General features: G+C 43.2%; 1 protein-coding gene across 3 annotated transcripts in view; it reads left to right on the top strand.

The window, feature by feature from the left end:
- Window positions 1–395: 395 nt before the first annotated feature.
- Window positions 396–22,952, top strand: part of ankdd1a (ankyrin repeat and death domain containing 1A) — a 187,113-nt gene continuing 164,556 nt past the window's right edge. For all 3 annotated transcript variants that reach the window (XM_048615945.1, XM_048615944.1, XM_048615943.1), the window contains exons 1-2: window positions 396–494; window positions 7,118–7,221. In XM_048615945.1, coding sequence (XP_048471902.1) covers window positions 476–494; window positions 7,118–7,221 — 123 coding nt within the window. In that variant the 5' untranslated portion in view covers window positions 396–475. The remainder of the gene's footprint in view (window positions 495–7,117; window positions 7,222–22,952) is intronic.

The raw sequence follows: 22,952 nt of genomic DNA, 5'->3' as shown, positions 1-22,952 counted from the left end.
GGAATAGTTTAGGTTAGATGGGCTTCAGATTGGTTTCACAGGTCGGCGCAACATCGAGGGCCGAAGGGCCTGTACTGCGCTGTAATGCTCTATGTTCTATGATACTGGAGATATAAGGGGGAGGGGGTGGCGGTGAGAGATAGTAGTGGAGAGGGTCACTGCAGGGACAGAGTGACATGGTGGGGAGAGACGGAGAGGGATGGCTGTGTGTGTGTGGGGCACAGAGGGGCAGTAGGGAAAACAATGGGGGAATACAATTAACGGGATGGAGGGGTGTATCCTCCCCCTTACCCCTTTCGGGCCTGTCACTCCCCGGGTGTGTACTCCTCTCTTTATCCCTTTCGGGCCTGTCACTCCCCGGGTGCGTACTCCCTGCCCCCCGTTACCTCCCTCGGGCCTGTCACTCCGTGGGCGGTGGACTCGGGCTGAGGCGCCGCCTCGCGCTGGACCCGGGGGGCGGGGCGGACCGGCGGGAATGGCGGACGGAGAGAGCCGTGAGTAGCTGGGATTGTGGGGCGGGCGTGGTGTGGTGTCCCGTCCCCGCTTAGGGTTCCTCACTTCGGTGGGACCCTCTCTGAAGCATGTAGTTTATATAAATGTTGTTGTTTCCATTGTCGCTGGCTGCTCAAATATTTCATCAATTGCAAGAAAACGGTTCCACATTTCACCTCCAGGGCAATAATGTTCCCATTTTAAAAAATGTATTCGTGTAGTAAAATACATAAAATCTCAAAGGTCTATGACAAAAAATATAGGAATGGGGCTCACTGTAGAAACCAGGGACAGCGGGCTGAATGGCCTTTTTCTATCAGAGGGTATGACAATTCAAAGTAGTTCTTGACTTCTGTTCTGCTCCAACTATTCTTCAATTACTCCACCTATTTCTATTGTTGCCACCAGTCAAATGTTGATCTCAGGAAGGGTTTTAAGTACAGACTGGCAGAAGTAGAAATGCAGAGCATTAATACTTGACAGTCCAGTGGAAGGGACAGCCAAGAATCTGATGAAGTCAGTTAGGAGAGGGTGCTGGGGTATGCAAGCAGATATCTTGAAGATCAGTGCCTCTTATGTTAGTAACCATAGAATCCCTACAGTGCAACAAGAGGCTATTCTGCCCATCGAGTCAGTACTGACCGTCTGAAGAACATCCCACCCGGACCCAGCCCCCTGACCCTAATTGCATAACTGCAGATTTACCATGGCTAACCCACTCAACCTACACATCCTTGGACACTGCATAGCAATTTACCACAGACAATCCACCTAACCTAAATGCCTTTGAACTGAGGGAGTAAACCAGAGCACCTGGCCGAAACCCATGCAGATATGGAGAGAACATGCAAACTCCACACAGACAATCACCCAAGACTGGAATCAAACCCAGGCCCCTGGTGCCATGACACCCAAAGCGGCACAGTGGTTCAGTCAGTGTGCCAGGGACCTGAGTTTGATTCTAGCATTGGGTGATCGTCTGTGTAGAGTCTGCACATTCTCTTTGCGTCTGCGTGATTTCCATCAGGTGCTCTGGTTTCCTCCCACAGTCTTAAGAGGTGCAGGTTAGGTGAATTGGCCATGGTAAATTGTTCTGTAGTGTTGAGGGATGTACAGGCTGGGTGGGTTAGCCATGATAATAATTAAGGTGAATTGAGAAGTACCTGAAGGGCTGTTGTCAGTAAGCAGTCATTAATGAATAAAATGAATAATATTAATGAATTAAAAAAAGGGTTTGCATCTGCTGCAGACAGTAATGATGTCCTACAGGAATTGGGATCATTGTTCAGTATTCATATTAATTATTCTGATGTGTGGATTACTTAGCCTGGTATTGAATTAAGACTCTGTAGTCTTCCACTGGGCATTTTCAGATGAGGTGCACAATGAATACAGTTATATAGTGTGAAACTGTGCAGAGATAAGGGCAGGGTTAAATTGTATGTGTAGGTGCATGGAGTACAGTGAACAAAATTGGGGAACTGGAAGCAGAAATTGCTCTGGAGGCGCATTGATAGAAAAGTGGTTCATGCCGTAACAGGACTGGATACTTAACATCCTGGGGTATAAGGCTTTTAGTAGAAACAGGGTGGACAAAAAAGGAGGAGCTGTAACGGACTTGGTTAGAGATGGGATCATTGCCCTCGAATGAAATGCAGTTGATGAATTACAATCTATATGGTTGGAAGTGAGAAACAGGAAAGGAGCAGTGACCTTGTTGACAAATAGTGGGGAGGAAGTAGAAGGGAGCATTTGTAGGTAGACTATGGAAATCTGCAGGACAAGTAAAGTTGTGATAGTTGGTGATTTCAATTGCCCTATGATGCACTGGGGAAAAAGATAGAGTGTGGGGAGAAAGCCTTATAATGTGTGCTGGAGAACTTTCTGGAACAGTACATTTCCAGTCCTCTAGTTTGCTGGATCTGGATCCTAGGAAATGAGGTAGGCAATGAGTGGAGAATGTCAGAGTGTGGGAGCATTTGGAAAATAGTGAGCAACAATATGTTCAATATTAACGTGGAAAAGGATAAAATGATTAAGATTGCAGACTGGAAAAGTGAAGATTTTAAGGGTCTTAAATTTGAACCAGAGCAGGTTGATTGGAAATGCATTTTGGTGGATAAACAGTAGATGAAAAGTGGGAGAATTTTAAAAGAGAGTTGAATAGGGTGCAGGCTAGGTACATACCCATGTGAAATAAAACTGGTGTATCTGAAGCTAGAGTATCCTGGATGACAAAAGATATTGATGAGAAAATAAGGAAAATTAATACTGGAATAAAAATAGCAATAGAAATCAGGAACAGTATCTCAAATGTAGGACAGAAGCTAAGGCTGGAATAAGGAAGGCTACGAGGAAACATGAAGAAAGGATGGTGAGTTATGCTAAAACAAATAGTAAAATGTTCTTCAAACATGTTGATACTTAAAGAAGGATAGAGTGGGGTCCATAGGAACAAGCAGGGTAAGCTGCTCACTGAGTCAAAGGAAATGGCAGAGATACTAAATGAATATTTTGCTTCTGTATTTACCAAATTAGAAGATGATGACAGTGTCTTAGTTGAAAATGTGGGTGTTGAGCAACTAAGCAGTATAGTGATAGGTAAAGACGATGTGCTAAAAAGGTAGAGAAATCACCAGGCCTGATGGGATGCGACCTAGATTGCTGAGAAAAGTAAGGGAGCAAATAGCCAAGTCCTTGACAGAAATTTTCCAGGCCTGTCTGAACACAGGATTAGTTCTGGAGGACTGGTTGGTTGCAAATATGACACTGTTGTTTAAGAAAGGAGTAAAGGATAATCCAGGAAACTACAGACCTGTCAGCTTGATGTCACTATTAGGAAAACTGATGGAGGCCATGATACAAGATAAGGTAAATGAACATTTAGAGAAAAATAAGTTAATACTTGACAGTCAACATGGCTTTATTAAGGGCAGGTCATATCTGACAAATTTGATTGAGTTCTTTGACAGGTGACACAGGCAGTGGCTGAGGGTAACACTGTGGATGTTGTATATTTGGACTTTCAGAAAGCATTTGGTACAGTGCCACATGGCAGGTTGGTCAACAAATTAGAAATGTTTGGGATTGATGGGTACATCGCAGCATGGATTAGAAGTTGGCTAAAGGATAGGAAACAGGGTAGATATAAATGGGCATTTCTCAGATTGAAGATGAGTTGAAAATGGTGTTGGAATCCTTGCTGTTTCTGATTTATATAAACAATTTGAAGAAGGGTGTTGAGGGCAAAATCTCTAAATTGGTGAATGATACTCAGCTAGGGGAGAATAGTGGATTGTGAGGATGATGTTGAGTGACTTCAAAGAAACATCGATAAGGTGGCCAAATGAGCAGACACCTAGCAGATGAATTTCAATGCAGAGAAATGTGAGGTAGTGCATTTTGGTAGAAGAAGTTTGTAGAGACAATGCAGGCTCAATAGTACAACTTTTAGGGGAGTACAGGAGCAGAAGGACCTTGGGGTTCACGTGCCTGATTCTCTGAAGATGGCCAGGCAAGTTGAAACAGTTGTTAAGAAGGGTGATAGGATCCTTGGATTTATAAATAGATGCACAGAGTATAAAAGCAAGCTAGTGATGCTGCACCTTTCCAAATCATTGGTCAGACTAAATTTGGTGTATTGTGTTCAGTTCTGGCACCTTTATTTTAAGGAAGGATGTTAAAGCCCTGGGCACATGAAATGAGATTTACTCGAATGATGCTAGGAATGAGGAATTTTAGATATAAGAAAAGATGAGAGAAATTGTGATTATTCTCCTTGGAGCAGAGGTGTTCAAAATTATCAACAAGAAAAGAATGTAAAGGAGGATATTCTGTTTCAACTAGCTGGTATGTCAGTAACTAGGGCTCACATTTCAAGATTGTCAGCAAGAGAACTAGGAGTGAGATGAAACTTCTTTATTCAGAGTTGTTAGGATTTGGAATGGACTGCTTGGGAGAGTGGTGGATGTGGATTCCATAGAATGTTTCAGAAGCGAGCTGGATATACTTTTGAACGTGATAAATTTAGAGGGCTGTGCAGATCGGGCTGGGGAATGGGTCTAGCTGGGTACCTGTTTCGAGAGCTGATACACACACGAAGGTTCGAATGGGCTTCCTTCTGTACTGTAAAATTCTATGATTTTAAGTTGAGCAGAGTTTTTCAATAACTGGTGTTTATAGAGATGGAGGATGTTGGCCAGTATGTTATTGGGAGGTGAAAAAAGTATGAATGTGGGTGTCAGCAGCAGTTTCAGATTGGTTCAGGCACAGTTAAGTCAATGTTACAGAAGTAAAAGTAGACATTCTTTGGAATGATATAGTAAGAACTATAAGGCGGCACGGTGGCACAGTGATTAGGACTGCTGCCTCACAGCGCCAGGGACCCGGGTTCGATTCCAGCCTCGGGCAACTGTCTGTGCGGAGTTTGCACATTCTCCCCGTGTCTTTGTGGGTTTCCTCTGGGTGCTCCGGTTTCCTCCCACAGTCCAAAGATGTGCAGGCTAGGTGAATTGGCCATGCTAAATTGCCCGTAGTGTTCAAGGGTGTGTGGGTTATAGGGGGATGGGTCTGGGTGGGATGCTCCAAGAGTCGGTGTGGACTTGTTGGGCTGAAGGGTCTGTTTCCACACTGTAGGGATTCTATGATTCTATGAACTGCCGATTCTGTAGTCTGAGCTAACAGTGTGGAGCTGGAAGAACACAGCAGGCCAGGCAGCATCAGAGGAGCAGGAAAGTTGACGTTTCAGGTCGGGACCCCTCTGCTGTGTTCCTCTATTCTTTGGAATGGATAGGGTGTATGGTTGAAAGCTCAGCATGGACAAATCAGAGAGTGAAGTTATGAGAGTGGAAGAAGATGCAGTCAGTTTGTAGGTGTGGAGTGTGTGGCCGTGGTCTAGCTAGATAACTTAATTTTCTTATGGTAGAAAATGAAGGGGTCAAGAAAGTTAGGAGTGAAATAGACCTGGGCAGTCGTCATTAAATATCTGACTCCAGTTTGTGCATGATATCAGAAACAGCGTATAGAGGAGAAAGAGGAAAGAGTCAAGGATAGATCCTTAAGGGACTCGAGAGGTTACAGATTTTATATGAATAAAAGATGTTTGTACTTAAAACGGATAGAATGTCATTTTTGATTTGGGTTAGGTTTGTTTAAGTGGTATGACAAGATCGGATTACAGAGGATCAAATATGGAGTTGTGGGAAAGCTGGTCACAAATTTGAGACATGCCATATATCATCACATAAATGAGGAGCAGGAGTAGGCCATTCGATAAGATCATAGTTTCTTTGACAGTCGTCCAAAGACAAGGATTTTGCACAGGGTAAAGGTGCAGTAGTTTCTCAAGTCCAGGAATAGCCAGGCTGAGTTAATAGGGAAGGCACAGAGTGTTGTATGTGTAGAGTCTGGATAAAGTGTGTACATGTAGACATCGTGGTAGCAGTGGGATTAGTCAGGGTACCTTGTGAAGGCTGGTGGAGAGTGAGGAATAAGTAGGATAAATGGAATAAATGGTAATGAATGCAGAGACAAATTGAATTAGATTTTTGGCTGGTATGAGCTGATACATCGAACCATCGAGAATTTGCAACACAAGTACGTATCATTTGGCACAAATGATCCACACTGCTGTCCATAAACTCTCCTCCTATTCCACTTGCCTCATCTTCACTCTCTTAAACAAAGACATTTCCCCTTATTTCCCGATTGGGTTGATCTTGCCTTTACTGACCTAATTTTAGATTCTTCTGCAATTGGAAAAATTCTCTCGGAGTTAACTCTTACGAATAATATGGAGGTGCTGGTGTTGGACTGGGATGGACAAGGTCAAAAATCACATGACACCAGGTTATAGTCCAACGGGTTTATTCGAAGACACAAGCTTTCAGAATCTCACTCCTTCAGGTGACAGTGAAAGGGGTGGCTGGGATGCACAATTTATAAGCAGAAGATCAAAGGGTCATAGAACTGATGGGGTGTTCAATACACCTAAGATGGCTGTTAAATCTTTAATCAGTTAGTAGGATTAATATACAAATTCCCGAATTCCTTTCAAGTCACTGCCCCAAGATAACTAAAGGTTTTATCAGTTCCCTAAGGTAGGGGTGGAGTTAGATAGACTTTAGGATTAGGGTAAAAGTTCGGCACAACATTGTGGGCCGAAGGGCCTGTACTGTGCTGTACTGTTCTATGCTCTATGCTCTATAATACCAGCGGTGACATCCCAGGTCAAACGTTGCATTTTAGGTGTGAGGCCTTGTTTAGAATCTGGCTGTGTATCAACTTGGAGTCAGACTGGTTTTATGTCCAAAGTAGGAATTTATAAAATGCCACATTGACTGTCTACAAATTGTGTGTTTTTTGAACAAAATAAAATATATCTGCAAATGCAAATTCAACCCATTGATTTACGTGCGCGCATATGTGTGTGTCTGTGAGAGAGAGAGAGAGAGAGAGCGACTGAGTGAGTGTGTGTGAGAGAGAGAGAGAGAGGGAATGTGTGTGCGTGCATGTATGAAGGGGGGAGAGAGACAGTGTGTGTGTTATCATGCTAGCTGTGATGTTCTGCTGGGTTATTGTAAGACTCTGTCATGCTAACATTTTACCTCGTTTTCTTTTCCTGAAGTACTACGGTCAGAGCAGGATTTCCATGATGCAGCAAAGGGAAATAACGTGATCAGAATGGAACTGCTTTTGAAGAACGGAGTGAATGTCAATGCCAAAAACAGTGTAGGTAAAATATTTATTTTTCTATAGCTAGTGATGCACATTAGCATCCGGGTTAAAGAGCACTGCAGAAAGAGACAATAAACATTTACACGTGCATTGCATGAGAACTTCCTGTGCATAATGACCATATTGGATTTAGAAACAGAAATTGCTGGAAACATTCAGCAAATTATCAGTATCTGTGAGGGAGATAAAACAGAGTTAATATGTTCAGAATCTTTCATCAGAACTGGAAAAATTTAAAACTGGTGCAGGTTTGAAAGCAAGTATGGAGATAAGCAAATTGGTGATGGAGGAATGAACACGGGAACATTTGTAATATGGTAGAAAATATGATAAATTAATTGAGAAACAGGAGGATAACGCAAGATAAAGTGGGCTGATAATGGGACAAATAAGGAAAAAAGTATCTAGAGAAGGTGTATTTCGAAAAGCAGAATCATCACCAACAACTACTGCCCAAACCAAAAAAAAAAGATCTGAAATTGTTGAACACAAATTTTGAGTTTGTAAGGCTGCGCATATAAACACTGATATTTGATTTGAAGAGATGCAGTCAGGTGCATCACTGCTCAGTTTCCCCCACTGACTCTGTAAAAACAACAGGATTTTCCATTCTTTTAATTTACATACAGCTGTTTCCATGCATTAAAAGCTGGCAGCAGTCTGCAGTCATTAGATCACAATAAGAATGATCAACATCGCAGAGTGGAGGTGTTCACATTAGTGTCCTGGGCCTGTATTTATCCCACGTTCAGTACCAGCAGATTATCTGCTCACATTATCACATTGCTGATTGTGAGAGCTTGCTTTGTACGAATTGGCTGCTGTGTTTCCTGTAGTACTATAGTGAGTATAGTTTCTACATTCCAAAATAAGGTGATTTGGGACATAAGAAGAATGAGATGAATGCACAGCGTTTTTTTAACATTACAAACCATCAAAAAATAGGGTTGTAACTGATCTGTTAGCAAAGACTAGCAAGTATTTATAGAATCATACAAGTACAGAATTGGCCCATTGAGAGTGCTCTGAACTATCTACACTTGTAGCACTTGGCCCATAGCCTTGAGTGTTATGACACTTCAAGTGCTCATCCACAAAGATTTTGAGCTTTTCAGCCTCTCTTACCCTCTCAGGACAGTGCATTCCAGATTCCTATATCCCTCTAGTGAAAACATATTTCCTCAAATTACTTCTAAACTTCCTGTCCTTCATCTTAAATCCCTCATTAATAATGACCCTTCAACTAAGAAGAACAGTTGCTTCCTGTCCACCTTGTCCATGCCCCTCATAATCTTATACATCTCAATCAGGACACCCCCTCAGCCTGCTTGGAGGAAAACAACCTGAGCCTATCCAGCCTCCCTTCATAGCTAAAAGACTCCAACCCAGGCAACCTCCTAGTGAACCTGCTCCAGTGCAATTGCATCCATTCTATAGTGTGGTGACCAGAACTGCACACACTACTCCAGATGTGGCTTGACCAAAGTTTTGACAGCACTTTTCAGGATTCCGTTTCATCTGACCATCTGAACAGACCATCTGTATCTTCCTGTAACCTAAGACCTTACTCACTTATTACCACGTAAACTTATTTATCATGCCCCAAACATTCTCATCTATGTGATTTATATATATCACAAACAATTAGGGACCCAGCACTAATCCCTGTGGTACTCCTCTGGAAGCTAACCTGAGTTTAACCCCTTCCCTGTGTCTCCTACCATGAAGCCAATTTTGGGTCCATCATGCACTATGTTCATCAACATTCCAATCACCTCAAAATTCAATCAGATTTCTAAGGCTTGACCTTCGTCTTACAAAGCCATGCTGACTACCTGATCAAACTTTGCCTGTCCAAATGGAGATTATTTGTCTTTTTCAGAATTTTCTCTAATAGTTTCACTACCATTGATGTGAGACTCACTAGTCTGTAATTCCCTGCTTCATCTCAATCACCCTTTTTTGAAAATTGGAATCATGTTAACTATCCTTGAGTCCTTCTGGCATCTCCCCTGTGGCCAAAGAAGAATTAAGAATTTGTCGGAGCCTGGACTTTCCTCCCTTGCTTCTCACAGTAGCTTGGGACACATCGCATCCAAACCAGTCGACTTGTCCACTTTAAAGCCTGTCAAAACCTTCAATAACTTCTCACTCCCTATGTCAATCTGTTCAAGAACCTCACAGTCTCTGTTGTCAAATTCTGTACCTACATCTTCCTCCTGAGTCCAGCATGGTAAAAACGAAAATTTAATCTCAGTTTTCCTATCATTTGTTTTGCAATGCAAGTATTGTCAGATAAAGTAGAATGTCAAAAGAAAGGGAATTTATGAAAGGAAATTCTGTTCTGTACGCAATGTTGGGGGCAGATTTTCCTAACCTTTGCTGCATAGTGATTCAATGCATGTTCTCTGAGTGCAAAAGATTAAGAAGTGGACAGAGACCTATTCTGCTAAGACTCCATCTCTTTATATTACCCCAGATCACAGAATCACAAGTTGATATAGTGCAGAAGGAACCAGTTTGGCCTATCATCTTTTGCACCAGCTGTTTGGTGCTAATTTCATGCCTTTTCCCAGTGTTTCTATTTAAATAACCATACCATACCGTTGTGAATGTCTCAGTTGCACCTGCCTCCACCACATTTCCAGGCAGTGTATTTTCATACCTTAACTACTCGTTATATGAAAATGTTATTTTTTTCCTCACCTCACACATGCTTTTTTGTAAAATGCTTTAAAACTGTCCCCTTCTTAATTCATTTATAAATGGGAACAGTTTATTTGTATCCACTCTATCCAGACCCCTTGTGATGTTGAAAATATCAATAAAATCTCATCTTTGCCTTCTCCTCTCCAAGGAACACAGTCCCAATGTCCCCAATATTTCCCCATAACTGAAGTGTCTCATAGAAACATAGAAGATAGGAGCAGGGGGAGGCCATTTGGTCCTTCGAGCCTGCTCCGCCATTCTTCATGATCATGGCTGATTGTCTAACTCAATAGCCTAACTCTGCTTTCTCCCGTAGCCTCTGATACCATTTGCCCCAAGTGCTATATCTAGTCATCTCTTGAATACATTCGATGTTTTGGCATCAACTATTTCCTGTAGTAATGAATTCCACAGGCTCTCCGCTCTTTGGATAAAGAAATGTTCCCTCATCTCCGTTCTAATTTGTCTACCCCGAATCCTCAGACTGTGACTCCTGGTTCTGTACACACCCACCATTGGGAACATTCTCCCTGCATCTACCATACATTTTGTTCTGTCATCCAAATCATTAATATATGTTGTGAAAAGCTGGGGAACCAATACTGATCCCTGTGGCACCCCACTAGTTACTGCCTGCCAATTTGAAGAGGACCCATTAATTCCTACTCTTTGTTTTCTCTCTGCCAATCAGTTTCCTATCCATCTCAATAAACTTCCCCCAATCCCATGCGCTTTAATCTAGCACAATAGTCACTTACGTGGGACTTTGTCAAACACTTGTTGAAAGTCGAAATATACTACATCGACTGTTTCCCCCTTGTCAACTCTACTAGTTACAGCTTCATAGAATTCCAACAGATTTGTCAAACATGATTTCCCCTTCATAAATCTATGCTGACTCTGTCTGATCCTGCCACTGCTTTCTAAATGCTCTGCTATAAAATCCTTGACAATGGATTTGAGAATTTTCCCCATTGCCAATGTTAGGCTCACCGGTCTATAATTCCCTGTTTTCTCTCTACCTCCCTTTTTGAATATTGGAGTGACATAAGCCACCCTCCAATCTGCAGGGACTTTTCCTGAATCCTGGAAGATGACCACCAATGCATCCGCCATTTCTAGAGCTACTTCCTTAACTACTCTGTGATGTAGTTTGTCAGGCCCTGCGGATTTATCAGCCTTCAATCCTAACAATTTTTCAAACACCATTTCTCTATTAATATTGATTTCCCTCAGTTCTTCCCTCTCATTAAATCTTGCATCCTCCAACAATTCTGGTGTTTCATCTGTATCCTCTTTTGTGAAGACAGAATCAAAGTATGAATTCAGTTCCTCAGCCATTTCTTTGTCCCCTATTGTACATTCGCCTGGTTCTGTTTGTAGGGGACCAACGTTTGTCTTTCCCAATCTCTTTCTCATCACGTACCTATAGAAACTCAGTGTCAGTCTTTATGTTCCCTGCAAGCTTACTTTCGTACTCTATTTTCCCCTTCTCAATCAATCCCTTGGTCCTTCTTTGCTGAATTCAAAACTGCTCCCAATCTTCAGATTTATTATTTTACTTGGCCAATCTGTATGCTTCTTCCTTGGATCGGATATTATCTCTTATTTCCTTTGTAAGCCATAGATCTCAAAAACATCTTCTGCATGCTCTGAAATGCATTTGCAGCCTTCCACCGTCGTTGTGGTGCTCAAAACTGTACACAGTACACCAGTTGATTTTTAACCAGTGTCTGATATACATTCTCGTAACTTCCCTGCTCTTGTACTCTATGCTGCTATTTATGAAGCCTAGGATAATCTCTCTCTTCCTGTCCTGCCACCTTTAGTGATTTATGCTCTGATCCTGAGCACTATAGAATTCTACTGTATTTTATACTCAATCTTCATGTTATTTAGATCAATGTCACCACACACTTCTGTCAATAACTGTGATCCCTTTTCGCTGCCTTGGATATTGGAGTCTTTGACTGGGAAGAGTGGCCTGCAGTGAACATTACAGTGAAACAGTCTGGGAAGAGTGTCCTGAAGGCAGCATTGCAGTGAAGCAGTCTGGGAGTCCTGCAGTGACATCCCAGAAAATCTGTCAGTTTATTGGGCTGGCAAGAAGTCAATCTTGGTTACAGTCTATCTGTAAATTGCTATAAATTAGAATAGTATTATTATCACCAGAAATAAGTGCAATTCACTACCAATGTAGTAAAGTAACATAAGTAAGCCAAATTGTTTCAGGGAAGGGGAGCAAAGTTAACATACTGGAGGTAAGTTAAGACTAAGATTACTATGGAAGAGGAGCTCAGTCCCATATGTTGCATGACGTGCACTGTCTCAGAAATCTTTGAGCCTCCTGGCACTTTGGATGACCATTTCTGCAGGAAGGGCTGCTGGTTTGATCAGATTAAGTGTCATGTTTTAAAGGTTGACTGAAGGCACATCAGTGCATCCGTGAGACTGAGAGTTACTTGGATAGTGTGCTTTTAGAGGTGGTCACGCTGCAGCTTAAGGAACTGAAGTCAGGGAAGGCATGGATGATCCACCAGTCAGAAGAAGGAAGGCAGGCGAAAAGTCAGGAAAGCTCCAGAATGCCTCCCACTGAAGAAGAGATGTTCTGTGTTGGAAAGTGGTAAGGGTGATTGTTCACCTGGGGAGTGCAGCCAGAGTCCAGCTCCTGAAGGTGGGTTGCACAAAGAAGGGGAGAACAATAGTGGTAGGAGATTTGACAGTGAGAGATACAAACAGGTATTTCTGATGCCACAATGTGACTCTGTAATGTTATGTTGCCTCTTTGGGGCCAAGGTCAAGGATGTCAGCGTTGCTGCAGGGCATTCTGAAGGAGTAGTGCAAACAGTCAAAGATTGTGGTTCACATGACAAAAGTGGGATGAGGTCCTGCAACAAGAATTTAGGTGGCTATGTAAGAGACAGCCTCCTAAGGTTGTAATTACTCCCAATGCCGCGTGTGTATAGGAATAGGTGGACAGAGCAGATTACTGCGTGGCTGAATAGTTAAAGCAGGAGGGACGGCTTTAGACTTCTGTATTGCTGGGTTTGTTTTTGGGGAAGGTGGGACCTGTACAAGTCCCGCACCTTGCACCTGAACCAAAACAGGACCACCATCCTTTCTAGGAGGTTTGCTGATGCAGTTAGTGAAGGGTTAAACCAATTTGGCTCGGGATAGGGGGCGGGGCAGCGGATGGGGTATGGAGTGGAGGTACAATAGGGGGTGATGCACAGACAGGTATAGAGGAAGAACCAAGACAATTTATAAGGCAGTGAAAATATAGCCGAGGTAAGGTACATGGGAGCATGGGCAAAGTTCGATGGCATTTATTTTAATACAAAGAGTCTTGCAACTAAGGCAGATGAGTTGAGGGTGTTGATTAACACAATGCAGTAAGGAGGGATGATATCTTGGATGGTTTCCCAACTGAGGCCTTACAGGCAGAATTTAAAATTAGAAAGGGGCAGTCACTTTGTTGGGGGTGTACTATATAAATCCAAGCAGTCAGGGTGAAATAGAAAGACAGGTATGCTGGCAAATCTCAGAGGAGTGAAAAAAAATAGGGTAATAATAGTAGAGGATTTCAACTTCCCCAGTATTAACTGGGATAGACTCAGTGTGAAAGTCTTAGATGGGTTAGAATTCTTAAAAATGTATCCAGGAGAGCTTGTTAAACCAGCACATAGAAGGTCCTACATGAGAGAATGTGGTGCTGGACCTGGTTTCAGAGAATAACGCTGGTAAGTGGTCGATTTAGCGATGGTGGAGCATTAAGATAATTATGGATAAGGACAAAGAAATACAGGTTCTGAATTGGGTGAAGGCCGATTTTACTAAGATATGACAGGATCTGGCCAAAGTGACAGGGGAGCAGCTGCTTGCAGGAAAATACAGATTGGAGCAGTGGGATGCATTCAAAAGATTAACAGTGAGTGCAGGGCCAACCTCTTCTGTAAAGGTGAATGGCGGCCCCATCAAGTTCAGAGAATTTGTGTGTCAAGGAATATACTGGATTGGATAATGAAATAAAAAGGAAGATACAGAAGGCTCAAATAGCAGCTGTCTTAGAGGAATATAGAAAATGCAGAAGATATGAAACAGCACTATCAGGTAGCATAATGAAAAATCCTAAAGCATTTTATAAGTTTATTTGGGGCAAGAGAATAACCAGGGTAAGAGCAGGGCCCACTGGGGACCAATTTAGCAATCTGTGTTTGAAGCCAGAAGACATAACTGAGGTTTTAAGTAAGTACCTTGCACCAGTATTCATTGTAAAGAAGGACAGTACAGGTATAGAAATAAGGAAGGCAAGCTGTGAAATACTTGGGAGATAGTAGCTATTTGTAGCTTCAGCAGACTTGCAAGTGGATATATCCGACGCCCAAAAGAGAAGTATCCAAGATTGCTGTGGGATGCAAGCGAGGAGATTGAAGGCTCTCTGAAGTTAATTTTCAAATCCTTTTCAAACAGGAGAGGTGCCAGAGGACTGGAAGGTAGATAATGTGGTACCATTCCTCAAGAAGGTTAGTCAGGATAAGCCAAGAAACTATAGGCCTATGAGTCTAAAATCTATGTTAGGAAAGCTATTGGAAAAAAATTCTGAGGGGCAGAATTAATCTCTGCTTGGAGAGGCAAGGATTATTCAAGGATTGTCAGCCTGGCTTTGTATTGGTTAAATTGTCTAACAAATTTGATTGAATTTTTCAAGGAGTTCTGTAGATGAAGGTCCTTCAGTTGATGTAGTTTACAGGGACTTTATTAAGGCTTTTGACAAGGCCTCATCCAACAGACTGGTTAAGAAGCTAAAAGCCCATGAGATTCAGAGCAATTTGGAAAATTGGATCCAAAATTAACTTAGTGGCAGAAAGAGGAGTGTGATGGTCATAGGATGGTTTTGTGGCTGGAAGCCTGTGTCAAGTGGTGTACCACAGGGTGTGGTGCTGCGTCACTTGCTGTTATATGCGTTAATGATCTAGGCATGAATGCCAGATGTACAATCGGTTAAGTTCGTAAATGACATAAAATTTGGTGATGTGTTAAATAATGAGTTCGAAAGCCTTAGATTGCATGACGATATAGATGGGTTGGTCATGTGAGCCAAACAGTAACAAATAGTATTTAATCCTGAATAATGTGAGGTGATGCATTTTGGGAGGACTTACAAAGCAAGGTAGTATACGTTGAAAAGCAGAATCCTAGGGTGTACGGAGGATCAGAGGGACCTTGTGTACATATCCAGAGATCCTTCAAGGCAGCAGGACAGGTAGATAAGTTGGTTAAGGAGCCATATGGAATATCTGTCTTTATTAGTCAAGGCATTGAATATGTGAACAAAGAGGTTATGTTGGAGCTGTGTGTATCATTAGTTCTGCCACAGCTGGAGTACTGCAGGCTATTCTGGTCGCCACTAAAGGAAGGATGTGGTTGCACGAGAGAGCTTCACCAGGATGTTTTCTGGACTGGAGCAATTCAGCTATGAATTGATTAGGCTGAGGTCTTTTCTTTTCAGCAAAGAAGGCTGAGGGGAGTTCTGATGAACATAGACAAGATAGATCCATTTCCCCTCATTAATGGGGTCAGTAACCAAGGGCACAGTTTTAAGATAAGGAGCAGGAGATTTAGAGGCAATTTGAGGAAAAGAATTTTCACCCAAAGTGTGCTAGGTACCTAGAATTCACTGCACAAAAGGGTGGTAGAGGCAGGAACCCTCAAGACATTTATATATTGTTTAGATGAACACTTGAAATGCCATAGCATACAAGAGGGTGAGTAAATTGTGCTTGCGCTCTCTGGATTTTAAAAGAATGGGCAGTGATCTCATTGAAACATAAAAGCTTCTGAAGGATCTTTACAGGGTGGATACAGGGAGGTTGTTTTTCCTTCTCAGGAATCTTGAACAAGCATGCACAGTCTAAGCACAGGAAATATAAGTTAGAGCTGAAATGAGGCTGGGATGATAAATTCCTGCTGTTTGGCAGAATTTTAATTTTTGGACAATTAAATTTAACTCCGTCCATTGCAATATTTTTTGACCAATGCCTCCACAAAATTTTATTTGAAATATATGATGCTCCTATGAAATATTTGGCCAAATTAATAAGAAATACTTCAGACAAAATACTGTACATCCAGTTTTTGATTCGGTGCCAAGGAAGTGTTTATAGAGAACACGGGACCTTTAGAACTTTTGATGGTAGCCAGACCCCTGTGGCAGATGCCAGACAGGAGCATGTGTTGAACTATAAGAATTAATGAAATAAACAGTATAACATAATGATAAGACATATTTTTGTGAACATACAAATACTGCTACAGAGACAAGTTATAAGGTAACACACAAATAGTACAAGCAGACAGTTGTATTAAGAAAGGGTTGATTTCTAGTAGAATTCCATTTCTGAAAAGTTGAAACAAAGACAATGTAAAGAGATTATGCTGGATTGTGAGTGTAGTTTTCTTTAAATTTCATTTGAATGAATATCCACTTTATTTTAATGTGGATTTAAACATTGTAAATAAATTTAATGTAGAATCATTGTCATATGACAATGTTTGATAGTCTATGATACGGTGTTAATTATTGTGTACTTTAAAATTAATTCTTAATTTAATGAATTGGAATCCATGGTTTAATCCTATGAGCCTACATCTAGATGACAATATCCTAAAATTTGTTTTTTTTATTCAGTCATGGGCCTGGTGTTGCTGGCTGGGATAGCACTTATTGCCTGTGCCTAATTGCGCTGGAGGAGGTGCCCTCTTCAACCACTGCAGGCTATGTGCTGTAGGTATAGAGACAGTGCTGTTACAGAGGGAATTCCAGGATTTTGATGGAACAACAATGAAGAAGGGTGATATATTTCCAAGTCAGGATGGTGAGTGGTGTGGGGAAGAGCTTGCAGCTGTTGGTGTTCCCATGTATTTTCTGCCCTTACCCTTCTAAATGGGTTTGAAAGATGCTGTCTAACAATATTTGGTAAATTTCTGTAGTGCATCTTGTAGACAGTACACACTGCTGCTACTGAATGTATTTGGTGGAGTGACTGTTTGTGGATGTGATGCATATCAAGCAAGCTACTTTGACCTGGTGGGTGTCAAGCTTATTAGAAGGTTGTTAAGCTGTACTTGTCCAGGCAAGTTGGGGGCAATTCCAATACACTCCTGACTTGTGCTTTGTAGATGGTGGACAGGCTTTGGGGCATCAGAATGTATGCTACTCATGTAGTATTCCCCGCCTGTGAGCTGCTTTTGTAGCCAATGTGTTTATCTGGCTAGTGCAATTGAGATTCTGGTCAGTGGTAATCCCCAGGATGTTGATAGTGGGAGATTGAGAGATGACAACCCCATTGAATGATAAGTGGCGATGATTAGATTTGTTTTTCATTGAAGGCCATTATTGCCTGGCATTTGTATGGCATGTATATTTTCAATCCAAGCCTGGATGTTGTCCGGGTCTTTCTACATTTAGTGCTTCAGTATCTGAGAAGATGCAAATAGCGCAGAACGTAGGGTAGTCATTGACAAACATCCTCACTTGTGGCATTATGATAGAATCATAGGGAGGTACAGCACAAAAACAGACCCTTGGTCCAACTCGTGCATGCCAACTAGATATTCAACCGTTTGGCAGCATTTGGCCATATCCCTCTAATCCCTTCCTATTCGTACATCCATCCAGATGCCTTTTAAATGTTGTAATTGTACCAGCCTGTACCACCTCGTTTGGAAGCTCATTCCATACGTGCACCACCTGCATGAAAAAGTTGCCCCTTAGGTCCCTTTTAAGTCTTTCCCCTCTCACTTTGAACCTATGCCCTCTAGTTTTGGACTCTCCTACCCTGGGGAAAAAACCTTCGCTATTCACCCTATCCATGCCCCTCATGACTTTATAAACTTCTATAACGTCACCTGTCAGCCTCTGCCGCTCCAGGGAAAATAGCCCCAGCCTATTCAGCCTCTCAGTACAGCTCAAACCCTTCAATCCTGGCAACATCCATGTAAAGTTATCTGAACCCTTTCGAGTTTCACAACATCTTTCCTGTAGCAGGGAGACCAGAATTGAACTCAGTAATCCAAAATTGGCCGATCCAATGTCTTAGATAACAAGGTGTAGAGCTGGATGAACACAGCAGGCCAAGCAACATCAGAGGAGCAGGAAAGCTGACGTTTCAGGCCTAGACCCTTCTTGTACAGCCGCAACATGCCCTCTCAACTTCTATACTCAGTGCACTGATCAATAAAGGCAAGCATACGAAATGCCTTCTTTAGTACCTTGTCTAAGCTCATTGATGAAGCAGCTGAAAGTGGTTGGGTGGAGGACACTATCCTGAGGATCTCCTGCAGAGGTGCCGTGTAGTTGAGATGACTGATCTCAATCAGCCATAACCATCTTCCAGTATACCAGGTATGACTCCAAACAGTGAGGATTTTCCCCCTATTTCCCATTGACTCAAATTTTACTCCAGCTCCTTGATTCTACACTCAGTCAACTATGGCCTTGATATCAAGGGCTGTCACTCACCTCACCTCTGGAATTCAGTTCTTTTGTTCATGTTTGAGCCAAGGCTGCAATGAGGTCAGGGGCTGAGGACTCCTGGCGGGACCCAAACTGGGTCTCATCGAGCAGATTAATGTTGAGCTGGTGCTGCTTGATAGCACTGTTGACAGCACCTTCCATCACTTTATTGATGATCAAGACCAGTGGGATGGTAAATAGCTGGGTTGGCTTTGTCCTGCTTTTTGTGTACAGGACAAACCTGGGCAATTTTCCACATTGTCAGCAGATACCAGTGTTGTATCTGTATTGGAACAGCTTGGCTAGGGGTATGGCAAGTTCTGGAATGTTGTCAGGACCCATAGTCTTTGCAGTATTTAGTGTCTCCACCAGTTTTTTGATATCACAAGGAGAATTGAATTGGATGAAGACTGGCATCTGTGATAACAAAAGCAGAAGTTGCTGGAAAAGCTCAGCAGGTCTGACAGCATCTGTGAAGAAAAAAATCACTGTTAACATTTCAGGTCTGGTGACCCTTCCTCAGAACTGATGGTAGCTGGGAAAACGTCAGTTTATATGCAGAAAATAGGGAGGAGGGGTAGGGTAGGAACTAAACAATAGAAAAGAGCCTAAAGAGAGAGAAGCACAGTTGGATAGACAAAAGAGTTGATAATTATCTGGCTGGGAGGGTGAATAGTTGTTAATGGGGACTGTTAGTGACTGACAACAGGTGATGTGTAATGGCAGGCTATGTGATAACAAGGCCTGGTGTGTGGGGTAGTGGGCTGGGACATGAGAGAGTTTAGGCCCTAAAATTATTGAACACAATATTGAGTCTGGAGGGCTGCAGGGTCCCCAAATGGAAAATGAGGTGTTGTTCTTCCAGCTTGTGTTGAGCTTCGCTGGAACCCTGCAGCAAGCCAGTGACAAAGATGTTGGCCAGGGAACAGGGTGGCGTGTTAAAGTGGCAGGCAACCAGTTGCTCAGTGTCTTTTTTTGAGAGCAGAACGTAGATATTCTGCAAAGCGGTCACCCAGTCTACGCTTCGTTTCCCCAGTGTAAAGGAGACCACATTGTGAGTAGTGAATGCAGTAGACTAGATACTGGGAAGTGCAGGTGAAGTGTTGCTTCACCTGGAAGGTATGTTGGGCCGTTGGATACTAAGGAGGGAGGAGGTAAATGGGCAGGAGTTGCACCTTCGCTGATTACGAGGGGAAGGTGCTGTAGGGCTGTAGGGCTGTGGGGAGGTGATGGGTATGAAGGAAGAGTGGACCAGGGAGTCCCAGAGGGAACAGTCCCTGTGGAAGGCTGACAAGGAGGGGGAGGGGAATATGTGTCTGGTGGTGGCATTGCATTGGAGATGGTGGAAATGGCATCTGATGATCTTCTGGATGTGGATGCTGGTGGGATAGTGGGTAAGGACAAGGGAAACCCTATTGCTGTTGCGGGAGGGAAGAGAAGGGGTGAAGGTGGAAGTGCGGAGAATGGTTGGACCTGGTTGAGGGCCCTGACAACAACAGTGCTGGGGATCCCTCGGTTGAGGAAGAAGGTGGACAGTTCGGAGGTTTTTCCCTTGTTGAAGTTGGTCTCATTTGAACGTATACGATGGAGATGGAGGAACTGATAGAATGGGACGGAGTCTTTACAGGAAGTGGGGTGTGAGGATGTATAGTCTAGGTAGCTGTGAGAGTCAATGGGTTTATAGTGGATATTAGTGGCCAGTCTATCCCCAGGAATGGAAACAGAAATGTCAAGGAAGGGAAGGGAGGAGTCAGAGATAGACCAGGTGAAATTGAGGGCAGGGTGGAAATTGGAAGCAAAATTGATAAACCTTTCCAATCCCAGATGAGAGAGGGAAGCAGCACCGATGATATCATCAATATATTGGAGAAAGAGTTGTGGGTGGGGGCCAGAGTAGGACTGGAACGAGGAATGTTCATGTACCCACAAAGAGACAGGCATAACTAGGGCCCATGCGGGTTCCCATGGTCACCCCTCTTATGTGAAGAAAATGAGAGGAGTTAAAAGACAAGTTGTTGAGGGTGAGGACAAGCTCAGCCAAGCAGAGGAGGGAGGTGGAGGTTAGGGATGGTTCAGGCCTTTGCTTCAGGAAGAAGCGGAGAACCCTCAGACCTTCCTGGTAGGGAATGGACATGTAAAGGGATTACACGTCCGTGGTAAAAAGGATGCAGCTAGAATCTGCAAACTGGAAGTTTTGAAACCGGTGGAAGGTGTCAGAGGAATCACAGATGTACGTGAGCAGGGATTGGACCAGGGGAGAGAAGACTGAGTCAAGGTAGGAAGAGATGAGTTCTCTGGGGCAGGAGCAGGCTGAAACAATGGGTCTGCCTGGTTAGTCCTGTTTGTGGATTTTTGGAAGGAGGTAGAAGTGAGCTGTGTGGTGTTGGGTGTCTATCAGCTTGGAAGCAGTTGGGAGAGATGAGATCAGTCACCGTAGTAGATACAATGGCTTGATGCGTCATGGTGGGGTCATGGTCCAGGGGAAAATAGGAGGAGGTATGAGACCTGGCACTCGGCCTCTGCAAGGTAGAGGTCAGTACACCGGACCACCACAGCACTACCCTTATCGGCAGGCATAGTAACAAAGTCAGGGTTAGATCTGAGTGCACGGAGTGCAGTCAGTTCAGAGGGAGATAGGTTGGATTTGGTAAGAGGAGCAGAGAAATTGAGACGACTAATATCATGTCAACAGTTCTCAGTGAACAAGTCGAATGCAGGCTAAAAGGCCAGAGGGAGGGGTCTAGGTAGAGGGAGAGTTTTGGAACTGGACAAAGGGGTCTGTGGGATGGGGAGAGGACTCTTTTCCAAAGAAATAGGCCCACAGGCGAAGACGGTGGAAGAAGAGTTTGGTGTCATGGCATGCCTGAAATTCGTTAATGTGGGGATGCAGAGGAAAAAACCTGAGGCCTTTGCTGAGTGCAGAGCGTTCAGCGTCGGAGAGTGGAAGGTTAGGAGGGATGGTGAATACTTGACAGGACGTGGGGTTGGGAGAGGGGTTGGAGTCAGAGGGAAGTGGGGGGAGAAGAAGGTTCCAGAGGGCCATGGGTATTTTTGAGTTGTTGCATCTTGTGGGCCTTGATGTCTGAAAGGAAAAGAAAATGTTTCTTGTTAGCATGACGAATGAGCCGGAGGATGAAGTGGAACTGCAGAGTGGTGCAACCCTGAGCCAACGTGTTGAGATGCTGTTGAAGAGAAAGGTCAAGAGTGTGTATTTTACATCACATTGGCACTGAGCGTGGATCAGAGGATGCATCTGTGATGCTTGGGACCTCTGGTGGAAGGTGAGATGGATCATCCACCCAGCACTTCTGCTGTAGACTGTTATAAATGTCTCAGCATTATCTTTTGCACTTATATGCTGGACTCCATAATTGAGAATGGGATATTTGTAGAACTTCCTCATCTAGTGACTAGTCATTGAACCGGGGTGATGGCTGGCTTGATGGTACTGGTAATGGTAAAGTGGGAGTTAATCCTGGCCATGAGTTTGTAGATTGTATCGGAGTATGATTCTGCTGCTACTGATGGCCCACAGCGCTTTGTGGATGCCCAGTCTTGAGGTGCTGAATCAGTTTGTAGTTTGTCCCATTTAACATGGTGATAGTATCACATAACACAATGCAAGGTATTATCAGTGTGAAGGCAAAATTTCATCTTGACAAGGATTGTGCGGTGGTCGCTCTTACCGATACTGTCATGGACAAGCACATTTGCGGCAGGCAGATTGGTGAGAAGGAAACCATAGCATCATAGAAATATACAGCATGGAAACAGATTGTTTGGTCCAACTTGTCCAGATAACCCAAATAAATCTAGTCCCATTTGCCAGCATTTGGCCCATATACCTCTTAAACCCTTCCTTTTCATGTACCCATCCGGATGCCTTTTAAATGTTGTAATTGTACCAGTCTCCACCACTTTCTCTGGCAGCTCATTCCATACACATACCAGCCTCTGCATGAAAATGTTGCCGATTAAATCCCTTTTAAATCTTTCCCCTCTCACCTTAAACCTGTGTCCTCTAGTTTTGGACCCCCCCATCCCAGGGAAAAGACCTTGTCTATTTACTCTATCCATGCCCCTCGTGACATTGTAAACCTCTATAAGCTCACCCCTCAGCCTCCGACACTCCAGGGAAAATAGCGCCAGTCTATTCAGCCTCTCCCTATAGTTGAAACCCTCCAACCCTGGCAACATCCTTGCAAATCTTTTCCGAAACATCTCAAGTTCCACAACGTCCTTCAGGATTGTTTTCTGTTTTGTTGGCTCCCTCACCATCTGCCACAGACTCAGTGCAGCAACAGTGTTCTTTAGAATTTGGTCAGCTTAACCAGTAGTGCCGCTGACAAGTCTAATAGGAAGGACAGCAGGGCTAGGTTAATGAATACGACGGGACTGGCAGTCTGAATTGTATTTCTTTCAATACAAGGTGTATAATAGGTAAGGCAGGTGAAGGGAAAACACACCGACGCTTCATCGGAGGCTGCACTGATGATGTTAC

The sequence above is a fragment of the Rhincodon typus genome, chromosome 33 (genome assembly GCF_021869965.1).
Source record: "Rhincodon typus isolate 14 chromosome 33, sRhiTyp1.1, whole genome shotgun sequence".
Classification (NCBI taxonomy): Eukaryota; Metazoa; Chordata; class Chondrichthyes; order Orectolobiformes; family Rhincodontidae; genus Rhincodon; species Rhincodon typus.
This window is presented reverse-complemented; position numbering and strand designations above follow the sequence as displayed.